The sequence below is a fragment of the Miniopterus schreibersii genome (assembly GCF_964146895.1).
Source record: "Miniopterus schreibersii genome assembly, chromosome: 14".
Lineage (NCBI taxonomy): Eukaryota > Metazoa > Chordata > Mammalia > Chiroptera > Miniopteridae > Miniopterus > Miniopterus schreibersii.
Genome location: NC_138114.1, coordinates 34,185,217 through 34,207,366, shown reverse-complemented (window position 1 = coordinate 34,207,366; position 22,150 = coordinate 34,185,217). Strand labels below are relative to the sequence as shown.

The following is a 22,150-nucleotide window of genomic DNA, read 5'->3' as shown; positions in this document are numbered from 1 at the left end:
ACCTTATTCTTTCAGTAGGAGGTCCAGTATAGTGCAATGGATTGAGATATTCTCTGGAGCAAAATTTACCTACTTCATCCACCCAGTGACCTGTTAATGTTGGCGGACAAACCACCAAGGAAGGAAGTGGCATACATTCTGCCAATTTTGATCTTGCATATTCCTGGGCCCTTTACAACAATAAAACAATAAATTAACCACCTTGTTTACATTTATCAGCATCTGGAAGCCTTCTTTTAAAGTAACATTTCAAATTACCTATGACAATGATCTCCTGCTAGAATGCAGATGGACTGTAAAGTTTTTCCTAAACCCATGTCATCACATAGAATTCCATGAAGTTTATACTTATTAAGAAATGCTAACCAGTTCACACCATCCTGAAATGTTGAAAGAGAAAAATTATAAATGTAAACATCATAAATATGTATTTTTACAGGCATAAGAGAAACAAATGGATATAAGACACTAACCATAAGATTTTACTAAATGAATTTTTAAAACTCTTTAAGGTACATTTGGAAGGAATAGTCACTATTTATATTTATAAGTTAAGTATAAAACTTTACCTGCTGATATTTTCTGAGTTCAGCATTGATTGGTACTGGAATTTTATAATTTTCTAATTTCTTCCCATCTAACAATTGCTCCAAAAAGTGTCGTTCCTTGGCTTTCAATTGGATTAATTCTTCTGACATATTTGGAGGGTCTGGAATGCCTGCCTAAAATGATATTTTAAAATGATATTTTAAAACTATTTACTCATAATCTTTTTATCCTTAGATTACGAAGTAATTTTAAGTTTTATTAAAATATAAATGCAGAGAGAAAAGTAATTAAAAAATAGTATACATTTAAAGATTGGAAGACAGTTTAAAGAATTTGACAGGTATTAAAATGCTACAATCAGACTACCAAACAAACACATTTGAAGTATTTTAAAGAACACATATGAAGTCTTAGGGCGTTACTGTACACTGCTATAGACTTTATGAGCATGGTCCCACAAGCTCTCCTTCCCCTGCTTCCTTCCCACAGGGTCAAAATAAAACACTGAAGCTGTTAATGCTGCTCCATGAATAGAGATGTGGGCTGGATTGATTGGAAACATGAAGGAGAAACTGGCTAAGTAAAGCTTAGATCACTATAATAGTGACTGTCAGGAGGGAGTTGCACTGGAAATAAGAAATTAAAATGGAGAGGTAAAGGAACATGGGATTGTAATGGCAATGTGGTTTTGGCTATTGCATGTTGGAGCAGTGGGCAGATTGAGGAACTTTGTGGTATTCATTTAAAAAGAGGGTGTTTAACATGGAGTGGGTGTAGAACTGAAGAGTCAATATTTTTACTTTGGAAATTTGTTTTTGGGTCCATGGACCCTGTCTGGCATAATGAGCTCTGACACTGAACTGATGTAATTATTTGTAATTATATTTTTCATCTCAATAAGTTCAATTTAGGTGGTTTTCATGTCTTCAATTTTGCTCCATATTATACTCATGCTGCCTTCTTAAACATATGGAGTGTATTTTAATGTCTTTGTCTACTATTATATGGGCCATTTCAGAGTCTGTTTCTAGTGACTGACTTTTCTCCTATGCTGTACATCATTACAACCTGAAAATACTTCCCAAGTACAGGGACAGGATGGCTCCACACTACCACAAAAAACTTTCAGTAAAGTGGCAGTGGCACTTAATATTTGTTACGGTAACTCCTGGGGCATTCTGCCCTTGCACAGGGTCTTAGGAAAAAGAATTTATAGCAATGTACTCTGAAGACCATCAAGTTAGATCTGGAGGGCTGAAGAACCCTCTGAATATGTAGTACTAGGGGGAAAGGTTCCTCTGTGCTGAAACAGGTCAGTGGCTGAATGACTGGGATATAATCTATGCCCTCAAAATTGAGGGGCTGTGAGAGGGAATTTATTACCAAGCCTCACAAATAATGTTCCCATCAGAGAAAAAAAAAGTTGTCCTGAACCACATCTACTTCCATTTCTTACAGGAAATTCAGCTCCATTAAAATCTTATGGGACCACCATAAAATATGTGGTCTGTCGTTGACCAAAAAACGTCGTTCTGTGGCATATGACTATTTGTAATTATATATTTCATCTCAGTAAGTTCAATTTAGGTGGTTCTCGTATCTTCCATTTTGCTCCTCATTACACTCATACTGCCTTCTTGAACAAATGTTCTTGTCTACTAATTGTATTATATGGGCTGTTTCACAGGCTGTTTCTGTTGACTTTTCTCCTGGTTATCAGAAATATTTACGTGCCTGGTAACTTTTTCATGGATGTTAAACATCGTAAGTTTTACGTTGCCAGGTGCTGAATTTTTTTGGTTTAAATATTTGGGGGGAAGATTCTGGAATGTAGTTTCTTGAAATCAATTTGATCCTTTTAAGTCTTGCTTTTAAACTTTGGTAAGGTGGGTTCAAATCAGCCTTTTGTCAAGGGCTAATGTGGCCCCACTACTTAGGCAATATACTTCTAAGGACTATAATGTGATGCTCTATATGGTAGAAGGTCTTTTGACTCAGCTTGGTGGATACACAAACTATTCCTGGCCCTGTGTAAGCTCTGGGAATTGTTCCACCTACTTCTTTCTATATCCTCCCCCCCCCCCCGGTCTCAAACATATATTCTCATACATATGCCCAGATGAATGCTCAGTCCTTATGGGGACCTCTGGAGCTTCCTCTCTGTGCAGCTACTTCCTGTTGGGTACTTTGCCTTGCAAATTCTCACCATCTTGTCCTCCCTGCACTCTGACTCTTCAACCTGGTAAAACCACACGACTCTTCATTTGTTTCCCTTCTCTCATGAATCACTATTCTGTGCTGCCTGTTGCTCAATGTCTGAAAACCACTGTTTTATTCATTTTGTCTGATTTTCTGGTCCAGGTAGAATAAATCTGGTCCCTGTTTTCCTATCATGGTGGAAGCAAAATATGCCTCACATTTTTATAATTTTCACATCGAAGGGAACCTTATTTTCTCTATCTCTGAAGTCAAAAATCTCTTTTCTTTGCCAATGTTATCAAGTACTATTTTTTTAAAAAGAAGTTTACACTCATTATCACCTCATAGTGGATCTGGGCTCTCACTTGGGGGTACTTCCATTCTAATCCACATTCAAAAAGCTATTAAACTGATTTTCCCAAGACACTGCTTTCAGCCATTAGACTAATTTTCCTAAAACATTGCTTTTATCATCTACTCTTCTGCTCAAAGACGACATGATGATTTCCCATCACTCATTGATTCCAAAGCTAAAAAAGGGCCAAGGGGACTAAATATAAGCAATTTAGCTTTCAGATAAAATGACGCAAGGCCCAGGAATCAAAGGCTATGAATAAGACCTAGGGAGGATGAAAACAATTCTGGATATAAAAAATATATAAACAAATGTACAGTTTAATAAATTATAAAACAAACACCTTTATAACCATGATCTGACCAAGAAAAATAGCCCTGCCATCATCCTTGAAGACCCCATATGTTCCTTCCCAGTGATAACTCACTCTCTGTTCCCTAAGAGGTAATCACTTTACTGACTTTCATAGCAATTTCTTATTTTTCCTTATACCTTTATCACCTAAGTATACATCCCATATACTTTTAACTATTTTTGAATTTCATAAAAAAAAAAAAAAAAAAAAGGGAATCTTATGTAAAGGATTCATTAACAATGCTGTGTCTGTACTGTTCATTCTTACTATAGTATAATCAGTTAACATATCTATTCTACCACTGATGAACATTTGAGGGGTTTTAGACTACTATAAATAGTACTATAATAAATATTCTTGAAGATGTGCCTTGGTACATATGTCTATGAATTTTTCTGGGGTTTATACCTAGGATGGTTTTGCTGGGTCATTAGGATGAGAATCTTCAACATTACCAGATATAGCTAAACTTTTTTTTAGAGGCTAACTTATGCTCATATTTTGCTGGTAGGCATGTAAAATGGTACAATTACTTTAGAAAACAGTTTATCAGTTTCTTAAAAAGTTAAACATCATATGACCCAGTAATTCCATTCTTAGATATCTATCTGCTCAAAAGAAATAAAAGCACACAGCCACACAAAGACTAATAAGTGCATGTTCATACTATTATTTGTAATAGCCAAAAGCTGGTGACAATCCAACTGTCTATCAACTGTTAAATGGATAAAGAAAATGTAGTATGTCTATACTATGGAATACTACTCAACCATAAAAATGAAGCATTGATACATAGACAATATACGGAACAACACTGACATCCAGTTGTTCCATTACATCTAAGTTATTAAGGAAATTTCCAAATGGTTCTGAGGTAGATGTTTTCCCAAAGTATTGATACATAGTATAGCATGGATGAACTGCACATCTACTTATTTCCTGAATCACAAAAATCCCACCAAAATATTTCAAGGGGCTTGTTAGTAGGGCTCCAGTTCTTCCCTTACTTCAAGCCACTATTTCCTGCATTGACCACATATATTATTTCTGCTCCATGAATACACTCCAAAATTCTCCAACTTTAGTCCTTCTAGTCTGCTTTCTCCATACTCCCACAGAGACTTCAATTGCTTTACACTTTCAGTTACCACCTCTCAAATTTACCTTTCATGTAAACTTCAGCATAGAATCTTTACACTGATGTCATAGGGATACTTAGAAATGACTGTGTTTCTAGAATAGCATCAAGGAAATAGTCTTTTAGGAACCCTAGTTTTACTTAAAACTGTTTAAAAAAATTACCCATTAAAGTATAAGCTTCTTAATGCTTATAACAAACATATTCAACATTATTTTAAAAAACTTAACATGTTCTATTAAGTCCATAAACCAAGTGTCTTGCACTTACCTCAAGTGGCATGAGTCTAATTAGTGTTGCGAAGCACTGCGTAGCCATGAATCTTACACTGTCTGTCTGATCGCTCATTCTTCCCAACACAGGCACAACTAAAAGGACAATATATGGAACAATACCGACATCTAGTTGTTCCATTACACCTGAGTAAGTTAAGGAAATTTCCGAATGGTTCTGAGGTAGATGTTTTTGCAAACAAACTAATGCACCAAGATTGTAACTTCTAAAACAGTTCCTCATTTTCTCATGTGTTTTGAGGGACTAGACTGTCCCTCAAGGTCTGATTCACTTATAACAGCATTTGCACACTATTGCTCCTTTGTAAACATTATGTAATTTTCTCATGATTAAAAATACAAAAGTATATTTTCATCTGAGGATGACTGGAGAAAGTTTTACTAATAAGATTTTTTTCATTCATGTAAGTTTTCTAAACTTCCAATACCAAAAGAGAGTGAGTTACATTACAAGCAGGGAACACAACACTCAATGATTAATTCCAAACTTCCCATCAGGATCTTGACAATCATAAACTGTACATAACAGGCCCAGTAAGTTTAGTTCTCCTATAATCTTCAGCATTTCTGAAACTGATTTTCTACTGATTTGATCTCCATCCATCTGCTCTTAGAAATATTTTTCAGGTACTTCAAGTTAAATAACGTCAGTGGATGCTGTAACCTTTTAGCAAAGCGCTTTGCCTATATATTTCTAGTAATTTAGTATATGTAGTCACATTCCACCCAAGTAATGAACTAACTCTGGAAACGTAATGTTTTATAAGGACTACCTACATAGTATCTGATTAATATTAATGAGGCATTTATTATAAACCAAATAGATCAATTGCTAGATACATAGTTCATAAAATACATAAAATTATTTTTGCCTATTAAAAAGATCTCCTGAATAGCAATTCTTCAAAATTTCTGTGTAAAAATTTTCATAATAAAATATAATGTATTTATACTATAATAAAAAATACTTCAGAGTAAAATGTAAAAAGGTAGTTTTCTTTTTGGAACAAGGCAGTTTATGTGCATATTTGAATGAATCAATTTTATTTTAGTCATCCTTAAATAAAATGAATATAATTGCTCAACAGTTTGTCAAAATAAAAAAGGATACAGGCAAGTGCTTCAATTGCACCCTCTTGCTTGATATTGTCGTCAATAGCTCCCAACCATGGAAGAACCTTCTCCAAAAAAATATTCATTGTTTCCATGGTAGCGATTTTGCTCATAATTCCTACACAACGAGCAGCCATGTGTCTTACTGCAGTGCTGGGGTACTGAAGGCACATATAAAGATGAGGCAAATGCTGCACCAACTAAAAAAAAGTTTAAGATCATTAGAATACTCATTAGGGAATCTATTGTTTAAAATATAACTATAATAGTCCATACTCAGAGGTTCTCAAATCTGACTCTAAATCCAAGAATATCTCCAATTATCTCAAAACAATACTGTCAAAACATCCTCAATAAAAAACTGAATCCAAACTAAGGTATTATAACTCTTTTAGAAAGAAAAGGTGCAGAACTTCCCTGCTCAATATCTTCTTTTAGGTATAAGGGAAAATACAATTCTTTCAAAAATTAACAGGAACACATCAAAAGGTACTTGTAAGATTCTCCTGCTGAGGCTGGGGAAATGACACCACACATCACCACCTCTCTGCAAATCTTGTAGCACTGGCTTAGGTTTAAGTGCATACTTTTTATTCACTGGGTTGAACAATCCCGATTTTGTTCTAGGCACCATACTTTGATAGGTGCATTTTCCACTTTAACTTCCTAGCTTACCATAATGTTATGACCACAACAGCAAGACATATGCCATTATTAAATGTATGCTGCAATGAACACCAGGATTAATGTTGATGAAAGCCAGATATCTACTCAACAGACTAGCCTTACATTTCAGGTGAATGCATGTTTTTGATCATGGAGGGTAAGAGTATATGGATGGATTCTGTCTTCCTTTACTGATAAATCAGTGGAATTTAACAAGTAAAAGAATGTATTTTATTACTGTATAAAAGGCAAAAGTTCATTCTTCTCTACTCTCTCCTGGAATCTCCCTTTTACATTGGCTATAATAGAGAATTTGAGTTAGCACCCTGTAAATTGAAGAGAGCTTCCTATTGCATCTATATTGAAAAAATAATACTTTCTGCTACGTTAAAGTCAGATAATAAACTCTTTTCCTCCTCCCTCTGTCTCAATTTTTTTGTAAAAAAAAATTTTAATACTAAAACTCAAATGAGTGTTCTATCTTTGCCACTAATTAGTTTCATCTTTTTCAGGTAACCTCCTTCTACCTCTACACTTACGTTGCGAAGAAGTTTTATTACCTGTGCTCTTCCTTTCTTAAAGCTATATTATTAAGACGGTATAAATGAATAGAGCTGCAGTTTTCTTTCCTGTTTATACCTGGCTTCTGTGGCATCAGAGACCTGTCCCTACTGCCCTGTATTCAAAGGTCCCAGAGTGGGTTTTCTATTATTCACGCACCCAATACTGCCTCAAATCACAGAAGAGTTGTGCTGTCAGTAAGAAAGGAATCTAGATATACCATATAAAAGAAAATGCAATTACTAGGGATGACATCAAAGTTGCATTTTTCAAGTCATAAGACTTTTATATAAAATCACTTGTAATAGAAAAAAACTACACTTGCATTAGTTAATTACCAAAGGATGAAGCTCAGAATCCATTGACGCTGCTGCTGTTTCAAAAACTTGCAGAGAATTCACCAAGTCTTGGGCAGGACCATCTCCCTTTTCCAGGAGAGACTTTCCATCTATTAAAATATATTGATTTAAGTGCGTATCACCTTGCAAATAATTTTTCAAAATATAGAGCCCACATAAAATTTTAGCACCTCCCCAGCTACCATGAGAGAGTTGATTTTGCTTTTTCAGTGTGAAATTAAATGCCATGCTCTTAATTTAAGTGCTATGGTACACTTAAAGCAACTGAAAAAGTTTACCATAATGATTTATTTCAATTATCTTTCTAAATATATAATAGAAAAAATTAAAAATATATACAAAATTAAAACAAATTACCAACCTTCCATTTTAAAACTTAACAGTAAGTCTGAAATAAACAGGTATTAGCATTTTTATTTTATAAGGATATATGTAAAAATTTACAGTGACATTTATTAAAAATCCAACTCAGAAAAATATGTACACACCAAAATTATTTATGTCGATAGTATTCCTCAATGGACCAACCATAGCATCCCAGAGATGTGGCAACTTGACTGCCATTTCACCACCAAAATGTTTCACTATAGTTGTCAAAGCAAATTCAGCTCCTCTGCGTTGTACCAAATACGGTTTCTGGGCCTAAAATTAAATGTTAGTTTTAAACACAATTTCACAAAAAGTATAATGCATTTGAAATTTTGCTAAGAGAATATAAAAGTAACCATCTAAGAATTCAGTGCTACCATTAACCAACTAAATAATTATTGGATATATTTATCACAACTACAAATATTTTTCAATAACAAAATTTACAGCAGCATAAAATCCAAACGATTTTTTTATATCCAAAGCAAAATACTTTTTTGGGTTGGGGATAAAGAATAGAACGACATATGCCGTTTCTAGAGAAAGTCCTAAGTGATCTCCTTTTCTTCTCCCTACCCCAAGAAACTTACCTGATAGAGAGACTGGAAGATAAAATGATATCCTTATTAATATTTGTTTAAGGACTAGAATAAGAGCATCTGTTTACTCTAACCACAAGATTAATACCTTCTCACCTAGCAATAATTTGATTATAATTCAATACACATAACTGTTGCCCCAGAAAGATATGTTTTTTACAAATTATTATCAAGTGGAAGAACTTTGCAAACCACAGAGGTATAAATATAAAAATCACAGTAAATTTTTTACTAAAATTATTATTGGAAGAATATAATTAGTGAAAAAGGCTTCATTCATGGACTATTTTAATCCTCACCCGAGGATATGTTTTTCATTATTCTAGAGACAAAGAGGAAGGGGGCGGGGGGACAGATACATAGATATGACAAAGAAACACTGATCGGTTGCTTCCCACACACACCCCGACCAAGGATCGAACCCTCAATGTGGAAATGTGCCCTGACCGGTAATCAAACCCGCAACCCCTTCAGTGCATGGGATGACACACTGGCCAGCGCACAGAATAGTTTAAAAGAAACAGACAATAAGCTAACATTTTTATTTTAAACCTTAAAATAGGCCTATATTTTTAAATATATATATTAAACACATATCTTTTAGCACTGACAGTTTATTGCTGAACTCAGGTAAGTTCCAATGTCTTGCAACCGAAAGAGTTCTATAGCATTCATCCACTGTTAATAATGTTACTGTTTTCAATAACCACTTTTATCATCTTTAAAGAATATTATACTGTAAAACAAGAGTAGACTAAAGAAAAAGAATAGAATGCCCAAATAGATCTTCATATAGTTTATATAAAGCATGATATATAACAAAGGTGCCATTTTGAATCAGGGAGGAAAGGATCAATAGTGGGATAACTTGGATATTCATACAGGAGAATAAATTTAGATCCCTCCCTCACATCACACATTTAATAAATTCTAGGCTGACTAAAAGTCAGATAGATGACAATTATTTGACTTACAAAATTACTCTGAGTATCAACAATTCCTGACACTGTTAAGACTGAGAAAAGTTAGCTTTCAGTTATTTAACATCTCTATAGTCACCGCTATAGGAGTGAATTAGTTTACATTTATGAATGACTTATGTACCAAGAGGGTTTCTTGCTTAGGGAGATAACCAAAGTTAAGCTAGTTAAAATTTGATGCATGAGAAATCTGAAGAAATTTTCAGTTTTTCTGGATCTTGTTGCTGGAGTACTCCAAAAGGTTATTAATCCCAGTTCTTTCACTTAAAAATATAAAAATGCAATCCTGGAAGCTGATATGGCAATTGACAATTTAGCTCTCAATCTGAAAGATATTTGTTTAAAAACCAGAGTATTGAAAGAAAAAACAATTTACCTCGTCAAGTTCTACAAGGATATTTCCACTACTTCCTGCAGGAAGATCTGCTATTTGAGCTTTTACTGCTTTGGGGGTTGGACCTCGTCTACTTGTAATAGCAAAAGCAGCTTTCTGATGCCTATAGAGTGTAATTATACCTCTATGTTTGGTGACAGTATGGTGCATTCCATCTTTTTCAGAGCTGGATCCTAATAAAGAAAAAAGTTAAATAGCCTTTTAAGTATAATATGTGACCAGATGTTTCCTGGTCAAAAAAACAAACAACATATTTTAAATCTATGTAATTTTTATAGGCCAAGTACATTTCCTTTAGACAATGAAACAGTAATAAAATTATCAGTAATTTAGAACATTAAGTTAAATGTTTTGATGTCTGAATAGGTCCATATTTAATATAATCAAAGTTGTAGGATCATGTTAATAAGAACTATCATATGCAAGAATAACTGTGCCTTCAAGTTAAAGCATATTAATTTCTTTAAATGATTGTTTCTAGGCATAAAAACAAACATTTAAAAATATTGCACGTTCTCTCCATAAGAAACATCCATGGTTATGTAAGAAACATTGATCCTGCAAAGTACTGCTGCCTTGCATAGCACTGGGGGCTCGCGTGGGGACTAGAATCACCCTATCACATTTTTACAATGTTGATATTCAAAATGTCCACCACATTCCGTTTCTAGTTCATTCACTTTTTTTTCAAGACCTATATTGTGCCAAAGTTGTAAGTCTATTACCTTTTGAATAATTTGCTTTTCCAAAATCTTAACAAAAATAAATAAATCACATAGGACTAAGGCATGTGAAAAAATGTTGGTCCTTGAGACTAGCCTCGAGAAGGCAGTTTTTGTCTTCCATATACATTTTCCAGATGAAAACAGAAAAGTTGGTTATAAATTATTTGCTAAAGGTAATAGAACTTACTTATTTCAAAAGACACGCACCAAATTAGAGAAATCAGAGTTTAATAGGAAGAACTTCAACATTTGATACCATGAAGTTTTCTACCCCCAGTTCACAGTAAGTCCTATAATGACCTTGAAAGACAAGGGAAGGGTTTACACCTGTCTCAGATTTCAGTCATCTTATATTAGATATCAGGCCTTTAATGAATAGCGGACTTGAGTTTACAGGGTTATGATTTGATTAGCAGTATGTGCAAATTCTCTCAAAATGGGAAACAGCTCTAACATAAATGGGATTTGTATTTAAATTATACCTATAAGTAAATGAAAACACATTTAAATGGTTAATTCTTTCTCTACCCCAAATGAAGGTTTAGATATATACCTTTAGAATTTTCCTGGCCACTTTGTGTTGGTACTGGACATGTCACACAAGGAGTTAGATAAGGATCCACACAAAGTGAGCTGCAAAGGTTTTTAATAATTTTTGAATTGGGACAGGGTGTCCTCGTTGTGCACTGCTGAAGTAGTTTGGCTATGGACTGAGCCGCATAGTTTTGCACTAGTGTATTCTCTTCTTTTTTAATTGTCTCCATTAAAGGTTTTATGATAGGATTTAATTTCTCCGGAAGCTGCTGCAAGCTAACAACTGCACATGCAACAAAAGTATGCACTCTCAACTGCAACACTTGCCACTCCTGGTTGGTCTCTGTAATTGTCATTTGGACCTGCTGTCGTTTACTATCTAATTGCTGTGACACTTGAAGATTTAATTCGAAAGATGACGTGACTTCATTAAACACAGTAGTGACCTATTGAAAAAGAGAAATTAAAATCATTAATGATGTCAACCCCAAAACAGTCCATAAAATCCTAAAGGGCTGACAGCAAGCTTTCTGTTTCAATTTGAAGTTTTGCAATATCTAGTATTATTTTAGTATTCAATAAACTATTTTAATCTGACCTAACATCTGAGAGAAAAATCACACTCAACACACTTTATTTCACATATTACTTTAGTGAAATAAAGCCATAAGCAGCCCAGGCCAGTGTGGTTCAGTTGGTTGGGCGTCATCCCGTGCAAAACGCTGCCAGTTTGATTCCAGGTCAGGGCACATGCCCAGGTTTCGTGTTTGATCCCCAGTAGAGGGCGTGCAGGAGGCAGCCCTCTCTTTCTCCCTTTCCCTTCCCCTCTCTTTAAAAATCAATTTTTTAAATCTTTAAAAAAAAAAAAAAAAAAAGCTATAAGCAAACATAAACTGTTAAGGAATAGCAGAACTCACAAACTTCCTTTTAGGGAAAAATATTCTCAATTCAGAAACTTTTAGGATAGCTGTTGCTAATTGGATAAGTATTACTAACTGAATTATCATCATTCTTTCTTTGGTCTACCTTTTGGTGAAAATGCCCAAATAATAGGGCAGGGGGTGTACAATAGATTAATTCTTTAATTACCAAGAACTGCCTAAAGCTATAAGGCTGTAGTATTAGACTACTTTACAAGCCCCATTAAAAGACTGCTCAGTACATCTTTTTTAACAGTATTCAAATACAATTCACATACACTACACCCATTTAAAGTATATAATCCAATGGTTTTAATTATATTCACAGAGTTGTGTAAACACTGCCACACTTTTAAAACATTTTCATCATCCCCCAAAATAAAACTCACCTATTAGCAATCATTCCTCTTTTCCTCCCAGCCTTATCTACTTTCTGTCTTTATAGATTTGCCCATTCTGGACATTTCATATAAATGGACTAATATGTAATCTGTAGTGACTGGTTTCTTTCATTTCGCATAATGCTTTCACAATTCATCAATGTTGTGGCATGTATGAGTACTTCATTCCCCCCCTTTTTTTGCCAAATAATATCCCATTATATGGATACACCACATTGTATTTATCATTGTATTCATTAGTTTATGAATGTATGGGTTGTTCCCACCTTTTAGCTACTATGAATAATATTGCTCTGAACATTTACGTACACATTTTTGTGAGCATGTCTGAGTGATGGCTTACATAACAAAAATAATCTTGTTTGACAGGTAACAGCAATCATAAAGAAGTTCCATAAATAGATCCAGTCTAATCAATATTGGTCAGAAAAGCCTGTAACACTAAAGAACCTAATTTTTTTTAATGGAGAACCTAATTTTTCAGACTTAGAAATGATCAATTCCATTGTGAACAAGACTGATAATGCTGGCCTCTTATTATGAAAAACAAAACTGGCACACTAATAAGATCTTCTTTTATCATTATAAAATACCAAAGACTTTAAATTGAGCTGTATCTGCTTGACCTTGTCAATCTGCTCACTAAAAAGGAACATGATCACAAACCATTATCTGTTTTATTCATTTGAGTTCTGCATAAAATTTATTTGAAATAGAGTTTCACTGCTAGAAGTTTGAAAACATTGTCTTCAATATACTGTTTCTGTCTAGGCAACTAAGGAAAAAGCTTTCCAATTACCAAATTAACTCATTCATTCATTCAACAAGTATTTATAGAGTAATACTAAAATATGTCTTCATTCAAAAAAATGCAGAGACTAATGTAGGAGATAGATATGTAAGTAAACAACTAAGACAATGTAACATATAACCGAGGTAAGTGCAAGTTGCTGTGGGAGCACATGGGTTTGCTTAACTCTTCTTAGGTGACAAGATTAGTGGAGGCTTGCCAGGAGGTTAACACTTGAATTTTTATAGAATGGGTAAGTCAGGAGTTGTAGGGACATCTTGGAAAATAGTTAAGGAGGGGAAAGCTGGATGTTGTCCAAGAAACTGAAAACAGTTTATCATGGCCTGTGCACAGGGTGCAGATGGAGGAAGGTCAAGAGATGAACTTGGGATGAGCATAGAGGACTGAGGGAAGGGAATTCCTGGAAAAGGAAACAGCTCAGGCAAAGAAGTGAGAATGATGAGACACAGAAAGTGAGTGTGGTGTATTTTTCTGCAAGAGGAAAGCTAACTAAGTTTAAGTGGCTGGGTATCTCAGTTGGTTAGGGCGTCATCCCCATAAGCCAAGATTGTGGGTTCGATCCCAGGTCAGGGCACATACAAGAATCAACCAAGAATGCATAAATAAGTGGAACAACAAATCAATGTTTCTTTCTTTCTCTCTCTTGTCAATAAATTAAAAAATAAACTGTTTAAGTGGAGATGTGGGAAATAACGAGGAGGAAAGATGATAAATTTAAAGACAACGGAAGAAAGAAAGAACTCAAATTGAGGAAGAAAATGATGTTTTTAAAGAGAGGAGGGATGCACTCAGAGTGGCACCAGAGGATTTTACTAGTCTGGCACAGCACATAGAATAAAATGAACCAGAGCTGCCTGGAGGTTTAGAGGTGAGTCAGGATCTAGTGATAACGTACTATGGCCTTTGACTAAGTTGGAGCGATGGAAACAAAGGATAAACACATGAAACTTTTTGAAAGGAAATTTTAACAAAATTTGTGAGTGTGCATAAAAATGGTATTTTTCTGTTTAAAAAATTTCCAGTTTTAGTTGTGTTAATTTGAAGTGGCAATGAGATATCCAAGTAAAAATGCCTAACAGAAGAGCATATAAAAGATCAAGAGAAGAGAGCACACACAGCACATGGATAAGAACTAATTCATGAAAATGGTGAGAGACAAAGAAAGGCCTCAGGGAAACACCTGTACTTGGCAGGCAAGAGAAACATTGGGATTCAATGAAAGATACATACAGCAGGCAGTGACTCTTAGCCAAGGCCAAGACTAACCTTTTGAAATTGCCATTCCCTAATATCTTCCAGAGATTCTGATACTTCAGGTCAAAACAGCAAAGTTCATGAAACAGAACAGTAATTTCATTGGTGAAATAACAAAAGCTTGAAGAGGAGGCCATTTGATAGCTTTAAAAAGAAAAGAAATAATAGAAAGGGAATCCAGACCAACAAAAAAATTTTGACATCTCATTCCAGGCAGGTAAAAAAAAAGCGGGAAAGGGATGTGAAAGGAAAAATTATAGAACAACAATCAGAAAAACAACTTTATAAAAGACCACCACAGGAAAAAAAATAGCAATTTTAGATTTCTCTCACTGGTGAGAACAAAATTTCAACTACATAACTTTTTAACTAGGAGGGTAAGAAATGAAGACTGCCTGGCTGGTGTGGTTCACTGGCTGAGCATCGACACATGTACCAAGTGGACATCAATTCAATTCCCGGTCAGAGCACATTCCTGGCTGTGGGCCTAATCCCCAGTAGGGTGTGTACAGGAGGCAGCCAATCAATGCTCTCTTTCATTGATGTTTCTAATCTCTCTCCCTCTTCCTTCTTCTCTCTCTGAAATAAATAAAAACTTTTTTTTTAATTAAAAAATAAAGAAATGAAGCCCGGCCGGGCGTGGCTCAGCGGCTGAGCATCAACCTAGGATCCAGGTGATCGGGGTTTGATTCCTGGTCAGGGCACATGCCCGGGTTACAGGCTCGATCAATGACTCTCTCATCATTGATGTTTCTCTCTCTCTCTCTCCCTCTCCTTTCCTCTCTCTAAAATCAATAAAGATATATATAAAATAAAGAAAGAAAGAAATGAAGACTGCTATTTCATAGGGACCAACACAAGTGAAGTGGCTCAGTTTCTAATCCTCTAAATAAAAAAAAACAACAAAAAACAACTCATTTACAACATCTAACCTCAAGGACTTATTAAGTACAAAAAGCTACAGTACCCAAAACATTGGTGATAACACGAGGAGAGACAAATAGATTGAACAAATACAGCCCAGGTAGAGACCCACACCCATACTTCAATGAATTTTTGACAAAGGTGCCAAGGCAATCCACTTGGGGGAAGAAAAACCTTTTCAATAAATGATTGAAAAACAGGAAAAATTGGATATCTTTAAGAAAAACAAACAAAATCCAATCTCTACTTCACTCTATACATAAACATTAATTCAATATGATGATAAATGTAAACATAAAAGCTAAAACTACAAAAAGCTTTAGAAGAAAATGTATGTGAATACCTTTACCACTTGGAGATAAGAAAAGATACATTAACAGGTCACACAACACAATAACCATAAAAGAAAACATTGATAAATTAGACTTCATCACAATTAAAAATATCTGTTCATCTAAAGACACCATTAAAATGAAAGGGCAAGCCACATAAAATAGAAAGCACCTATCTGACAAAGGACTAGTATCTAGAATATATAAAAACTCCTATAACTCAATAATAAAGACAACCTAATTAAAAACTGACAAAAGATTTGAATAAGCATTTCAGAAAAAAATCCCTACAAATGGCCAAAACATAATAAAGTGTTGAACATATTGGTCATCAAGGAAACACAAATTGAAACCAAAATGACACTATCACATAACCACCAGAATAGCAAAAATTAAAAGGAGTGACCACACCAAATTTTGATGGTGATGTGGAACAAGAAGAACTCTCACATATTCTTGGTTAGAAGGTAAAATGATATAGCCACTTTGGGGAAAGGTCTGCAATTTTTTATAAAACTAAGTAAGCACCCACCCTATGACCCAGCAATTCTACAGTGTCTTTACCCAAGAGATATGGAAATATACTATCTACAAAGACTTGTACAAGAATGTTTATAGCAGCTCTGTTCCTAATAGCAAAAAACTTGGAACAGCCTAAGTGTTCAACAGGAGAAGGGCTTAAACTAATTGGAGTATATTTATTAAAAAAAATAAGTATTGATACATATAACATGGATGAATTTTAAAAACATCATGCTGAAAAAAATCCTTACACTAATCAGCACAGGGTGTATGATTCCACTTATATGAAATTCTAGAACAGGCAAAAGTAACCTATGATGGCAAAAAAATCAGAACAATGGTTACTTGAGAAGTGGGGATGATACTGTCTGTATCTTGTTAGGGATCTGGGTTTCCTAAGTATATTCTGTTAAAATTCATCAAATGGTCCAGTTAAGATTTGTGTATTTCAGAGTATATAAATTTTAACTCAAAAAAGAGCAAAAAATCAGTCAAATATTGAATTTTAGTTAGTGATATACATCCTGAAATGTACTGATATCTGCGACTTAAAAATGCATCAAAAAAATAAGATGGACTGATGACTGGATAGAGGGGCAGTTAGTTGCATATACATGTGATAAGGCAACATTAGTAAAATGTAAACTTTAGAATCCAGTCGGTGAGTATATGAAATGTTCATTGTGTAATTGTCTTGCCTTTTGTGTTTCAAAATTTTCTTTATAAATTGAGGGGGGTAGAATTATTTAGGAACTTAGAGAAGCAGCTTTTCTTCTATACTCTGCCAGACTTAAGCAAGACAGAGAAACAACAAAAAAAAGTAACAGCTTTTCTAATAAAGGTGCATTGGTTTGCCAGAATCTAAACTTTAAAAAAAATTCCTTCCCCATCCCTTTATTTCAAGAGAAGTCAATACAATGAAATAACTTTTCAAAAGGGTAAAAATGGCAGGATATCAAGACACAGACAGATTCAACAAATTACAGTGTTTTTGTGGTAAACATGATATGACAAGTTTCTAATCTTTATTTCATGCTCTATCTAAAATTAAGAAAGTTACTTCTTTACTTACCAGGTCATTAGCTTGATCTATTGTAAAAACACTGTTGTTTACTCTATTACCAACTTCAATTTGTGCATCAGCTAATGATGAAATAAGCTGTTTACACTCATTCTGCATTCGTGTGAATGGGACGGCAATTTCATCATAATATAAATGTTCTGAAAGGATATCAAGTAAACGTGGCTGCACAGCTAGCGTAACAGCTTTACACTCCTAAAATACAACAGACAACAAATATTCAGGGCAAATAAACATAATTCTAGAGATGCATAAATCTTCACTTGCAAACTCCAAGTTCAAATTCCTATTGATTTTCAATCTATGTTCTGTTTATCTCCTAAAACATAGTTAGTTGCACAGAGAAAAGGTATCACACCCAAACTATCTAAAATTTTAATATGAATGACTACAGAACATGCACATGGAACTATTAAAATTCCATTACATTTTCCAACTAATTACTGTTACCTTACTCTGAATTTATTCCGAGTTTACATCTATATAGCACAGATTTAAAAATACATAACTGTAAAAAGAAATCAGTAAGATAAGAACACTTAGCATGCACTAAAAATGTTATTTAAAAACTCATTAGATTTCTTAACGGTCGAATCCATAGCTTCACATGCCATACTGTAGAAATGGATATATAATTTAAAAGCTACTTACCTGCCCCCAAATTTAACTAACCCTTCCCACTCTCTCTGGTTGTTGCCTGCCCCAACCAGAGGGGGAATGGCCTCAGTGGTGAGCCATGAGGGGTTCTGTGGGATCTGGGTGATGAGCCTGGGCTAGACAGAGTAAGTCCAGGGAAGCTCTGTGAGGGTCCAGAAACCGAACTGTCAACACTTGCTGCTGAGTCTGAGAGGCACAAAAACACAGCATCACTGCCTCTCCAGCACACCGAGTCCTGCCTAAAAACAGATGAGCCTTGCTTCTTTCTGGAAGCAAAGCTGGGGTCTCAGCTGCAATAGAGCATGGCTCAATTACTTTTAGACACAGCTCTGACAAACTGCTAAGAGGCAGTAATAAGCAACTCTCACAGCAAGTGCAGACAGTTAAATTTCCAGAATTCCAGTCAATGGATTAAACAAAGCCAGCAGGAAGTTTTTTTAATTCACAGAAGCAAGACTTATACAAAATCATACATCTTACTAGAAGTTAAATGGGCTGCAAAGGCATGGATTATTTGGAAACATAAAGATTTTGGCTTAAATGTGGAGATTATTCTTCCTGTGACCAAAAATTCTGCCCTTGCTAGACTACTCATACAAATGGATCTCTAGTACCCAAAGCCTCTTATCTTTTGTAGTTTTCAGTGATATTCGAGAGAGAGAGAGAGGAATGAATGACCAATTGTTTCTGGACTGCTTCCATACATACACTTTTTTTTTAAGAGGGACATTTCTTAGCAGATAGTAGGATCGAAAGTAAATGTTAAGTATAGGCATAATTAGTAGTCTCAGGTATGAGACTGGGGGTTCTATGAAAAAAGTCGAGGGTTAAAGGCAAATGAGAAACAATGTTTCAATATAATCTGAAATACTTTTTTGTAACTGTTGGAATTTTATGCAGAGAAAATTTTCACTTTTCTGCTTATAAAGTATAATGAGAATAATCCTAACAGCTAATGAAAATTGGTTTACTTAATGTGACTTCATTACCTTTTGAGCAAAATCTTACCTTTTGTAAAGCAGCCCATTCACAGATTACCAAAGCAACACTAATCCTCTGTAAGGCAGATTTGGAGTTCAAATGGAAGAGTAGTAACTGGCCAAGGGATTCAGCTGGTTTAATTTCTTGGGTTACTACATTTACACCTGGATCACAAATACAGCAACAAAGTGCTCCTAACAACCTAAAAGGAAGAAAAAAAGAGTTACTATAGAAGTTACTTGAGGTAGTTTCCCCTATTGAACCTGTAACTTTTCCCAAAAAGACATAACTCCAATCTTACCTTCGTAAAAATATGTACATCCTATTTAAAACTTCAAAAAATTAAGCTTTCTTATACATTAATTTTTTTCTTATTTTGTAACTAGTGTGATGAAGAAGGATTAATAGACACATTAAAGGAATCTTTGGGTTAAATAAATTTTGAACTTATGTATACTCACTTGGCTGCCATCATTCTAGCCCGCATAACCACAAAATCTCTGGTGGAAGGGTCCTCCATAATGGTGTCTGCACCTGCAATGTACTCCTGAAGTACTTCTTTACTCTGGCTTTGGCCTTGGCGTATCTTACCACCTGTTTTTTCCTAGAGGGAATGAAGAAAAAAAAAACAAAAAAAAAAACCACAAAAAACAACAATTAAAGATTAATCATTAAAGTTTAACAGCAACATCAAAAATATTCTCATTTGTTATAATCCCAGTAAAATACAGTTTTCACAAAATTTTAGTGGATAAAAATTATGCATTTTGTTAAGATCCTCATAAGATAATTTTCCCTTAAGTTAAATAAATAAAATCATATTTACGATAAAGCAATACAGATTTCTTACATGGTTACCATATTAATAATTATGAGCTGAACATACAAATAAAGTACATCCCTTTCACTTACCTTGGCTCTCGCTTTAACTTCCAGCAACATATTTAAATCAATAGGTAAATGTGAAGGCTGCATCATTAAGCAAAGCCAAGCACCCATCCATGGACAAGCAGCTGCTACCACATACTGAACTGAAGCCTTGCTCAACAATTCCATCCAAACCTACAGAGTGAAAGGGGAACATGAAAGTGAAACTTTTCTAGTAAGGGCTAATAAAGCCTTATACTTATTTTTAGGGATGCTAAATTAAAAAAAAAAAATTCAGAAATAGTACAGAGATTAATTTTAAAATTCAACATAGAGGCCTATTTTTAAAATACTGGGGTTTTTAGGGGAGGTTTGTAACTAAAAAATGTAATAAAAAAAAAAGTTAAAAAAAGGGTAATACAAAGAATTTTCAGTATTTTATGAGTCATTTAAAATAAAAAATACCCATAAAAATAATAGGGTTGTCAAAATCTCAGTAAGTCACTGAAATCCTTTGCATATATCATCAAGTTCAATACTAATACAGTCCCATATTCAACTCACACTTCAAGATATAAGAGCTCCTGATAAATATCCTCTGCTAACTTTAGAGGTCATAATATCCTAGTATAAATTAAGAACAGTATAAGTCTTGATTCACGATCTTACTCAATAAGGTACCTTACTTGATGCCTAACATTAAATGGGGTAGGACCAGTATGAACAGTGGTAGTAACAGTGGTAGAAATAACACCACTGTTAATTCAAGGCTATTAACAATGAGCCAATAATTCAAGACTAACTTAACAGGTTTTAAGGTACAACAGTGCCACCCCCCCCCATGTTATTAAATATATCACATGGTTCTTCTTTAAACATTCCAACACATATAAACAATCTTGCTAAGTAAAAGGGAAAAGTACAAGTCTAAACTATGACAATCAGACTCTACTTATCACCAATAAATCCCAAAAGATACTTTGCAGGATCAATAAGCATTCTGATAAATAGGAAAATGAGTGACAGAGAAAAGCAGTCATTCCTTCATTTTATTTTCTGTAGTGAGGCTAAGAAAATACTTAAAATATCTGCATAGAAGGTCACACAAGAGAAAGAAGCACGGCCAGTTGGGATTTAAATATCATATTGCATAAGAAGCCTATTTCCTCGTCTCACCTTGCAGATCACCGAATGATTTCTAATTTCTTAAAAATCTCTGACCAACAACAGTGTAACAATTATGAAAAAATTTAAAAACTACCAAGTTACTGGGAAAAGGAATACAGATATATTCACTGTGTACCTTGTGAATGAGGTCCAGAATTTCCTGGCTACTTTCTAGAACACAAAACTGAAAAATGTGCCGCAGCATATCAGGAAGAATAGGTATAAGCCAAGATGATGAGTTCTGAAAACAAAAACAGAATCAAAGCTATAGTACATAATTCATGGGTATTAGCTTACTTGAGAAGTTATAAGTCAAATAATCTCAAAGTATTACCATGAAAAGATTATATAGCTTTATCGAAAAGGTTCAACTAGTGATAAATTCTGACAAGATTTTAGAGCAACAGTACCATATTGACTATTCCAGTAGTGTGGAGAAACTGAATGGCATATAATGGCTGGGAAACTGGAGAAAGTCTGATTATGATTAACAGCACTAAATTTTGCTTCAAATATGCTGAAACCATCCTCCACATGGAAGGAAGCTCTAATAAGCAACATCTCCTTGGTTATGTTATATATCATTGCTTTGTCAGGGAAATTTGAAAGATGATCAGATTACTGCTGCTGTTCTGGATGATCAGAATTTAAGTTCTATTGTAGTCACTAATAATCCAAGTGAGGAATTATACGATGATACCCAACCTAGAAAACTCTGTTTTGACTTTGGTACAAAATTAAGGCAAAGGTTCTTAATCTATTTTGGGTCAGGGAAACTGAAAATCTGATGAAAACTATGCACACTCTTTTCTTAGAAAATCGCACTTACATACATATTTAGGTATAACATTTTGCTACCAATTTCAGAGGGTTCCGGGATTCCCTTAAGCCCAGGTTTAGCACCTCAACCCAAGGAATTTCTCAACAATTCAAAAGCCCACCCCAAATTAAGCAATCAAAGAGTGCTCAACCAAATGCCTATTGTGTACCCAGGATTCTCAGAAACGAATCTCACATGTTGTCTATTGTTGTTCAAATAATTAC

The 22,150-nt window shown here is 34.5% G+C and overlaps 1 protein-coding gene across 1 annotated transcript in view; it reads right to left on the bottom strand.

Moving 5' to 3' along the window:
- BTAF1 (B-TFIID TATA-box binding protein associated factor 1) overlaps nucleotides 1-22,150 on the bottom strand; it is an 84,638-nt gene that overhangs the window by 14,892 nt on the left and 47,596 nt on the right. Inside the window, exons 15-28 of the mRNA XM_081158230.1 lie at nucleotides 21,243-21,347; nucleotides 19,985-20,134; nucleotides 19,534-19,676; nucleotides 19,100-19,274; nucleotides 17,426-17,629; nucleotides 11,209-11,635; nucleotides 9,913-10,103; nucleotides 8,077-8,230; nucleotides 7,568-7,677; nucleotides 6,001-6,202; nucleotides 4,867-5,015; nucleotides 570-722; nucleotides 259-380; nucleotides 3-170 (exon numbers count right to left, since the gene is read on the bottom strand). Coding sequence (XP_081014356.1) covers nucleotides 3-170; nucleotides 259-380; nucleotides 570-722; nucleotides 4,867-5,015; nucleotides 6,001-6,202; nucleotides 7,568-7,677; nucleotides 8,077-8,230; nucleotides 9,913-10,103; nucleotides 11,209-11,635; nucleotides 17,426-17,629; nucleotides 19,100-19,274; nucleotides 19,534-19,676; nucleotides 19,985-20,134; nucleotides 21,243-21,347 — 2,453 coding nt within the window. The remainder of the gene's footprint in view (nucleotides 1-2; nucleotides 171-258; nucleotides 381-569; nucleotides 723-4,866; nucleotides 5,016-6,000; nucleotides 6,203-7,567; nucleotides 7,678-8,076; nucleotides 8,231-9,912; nucleotides 10,104-11,208; nucleotides 11,636-17,425; nucleotides 17,630-19,099; nucleotides 19,275-19,533; nucleotides 19,677-19,984; nucleotides 20,135-21,242; nucleotides 21,348-22,150) is intronic.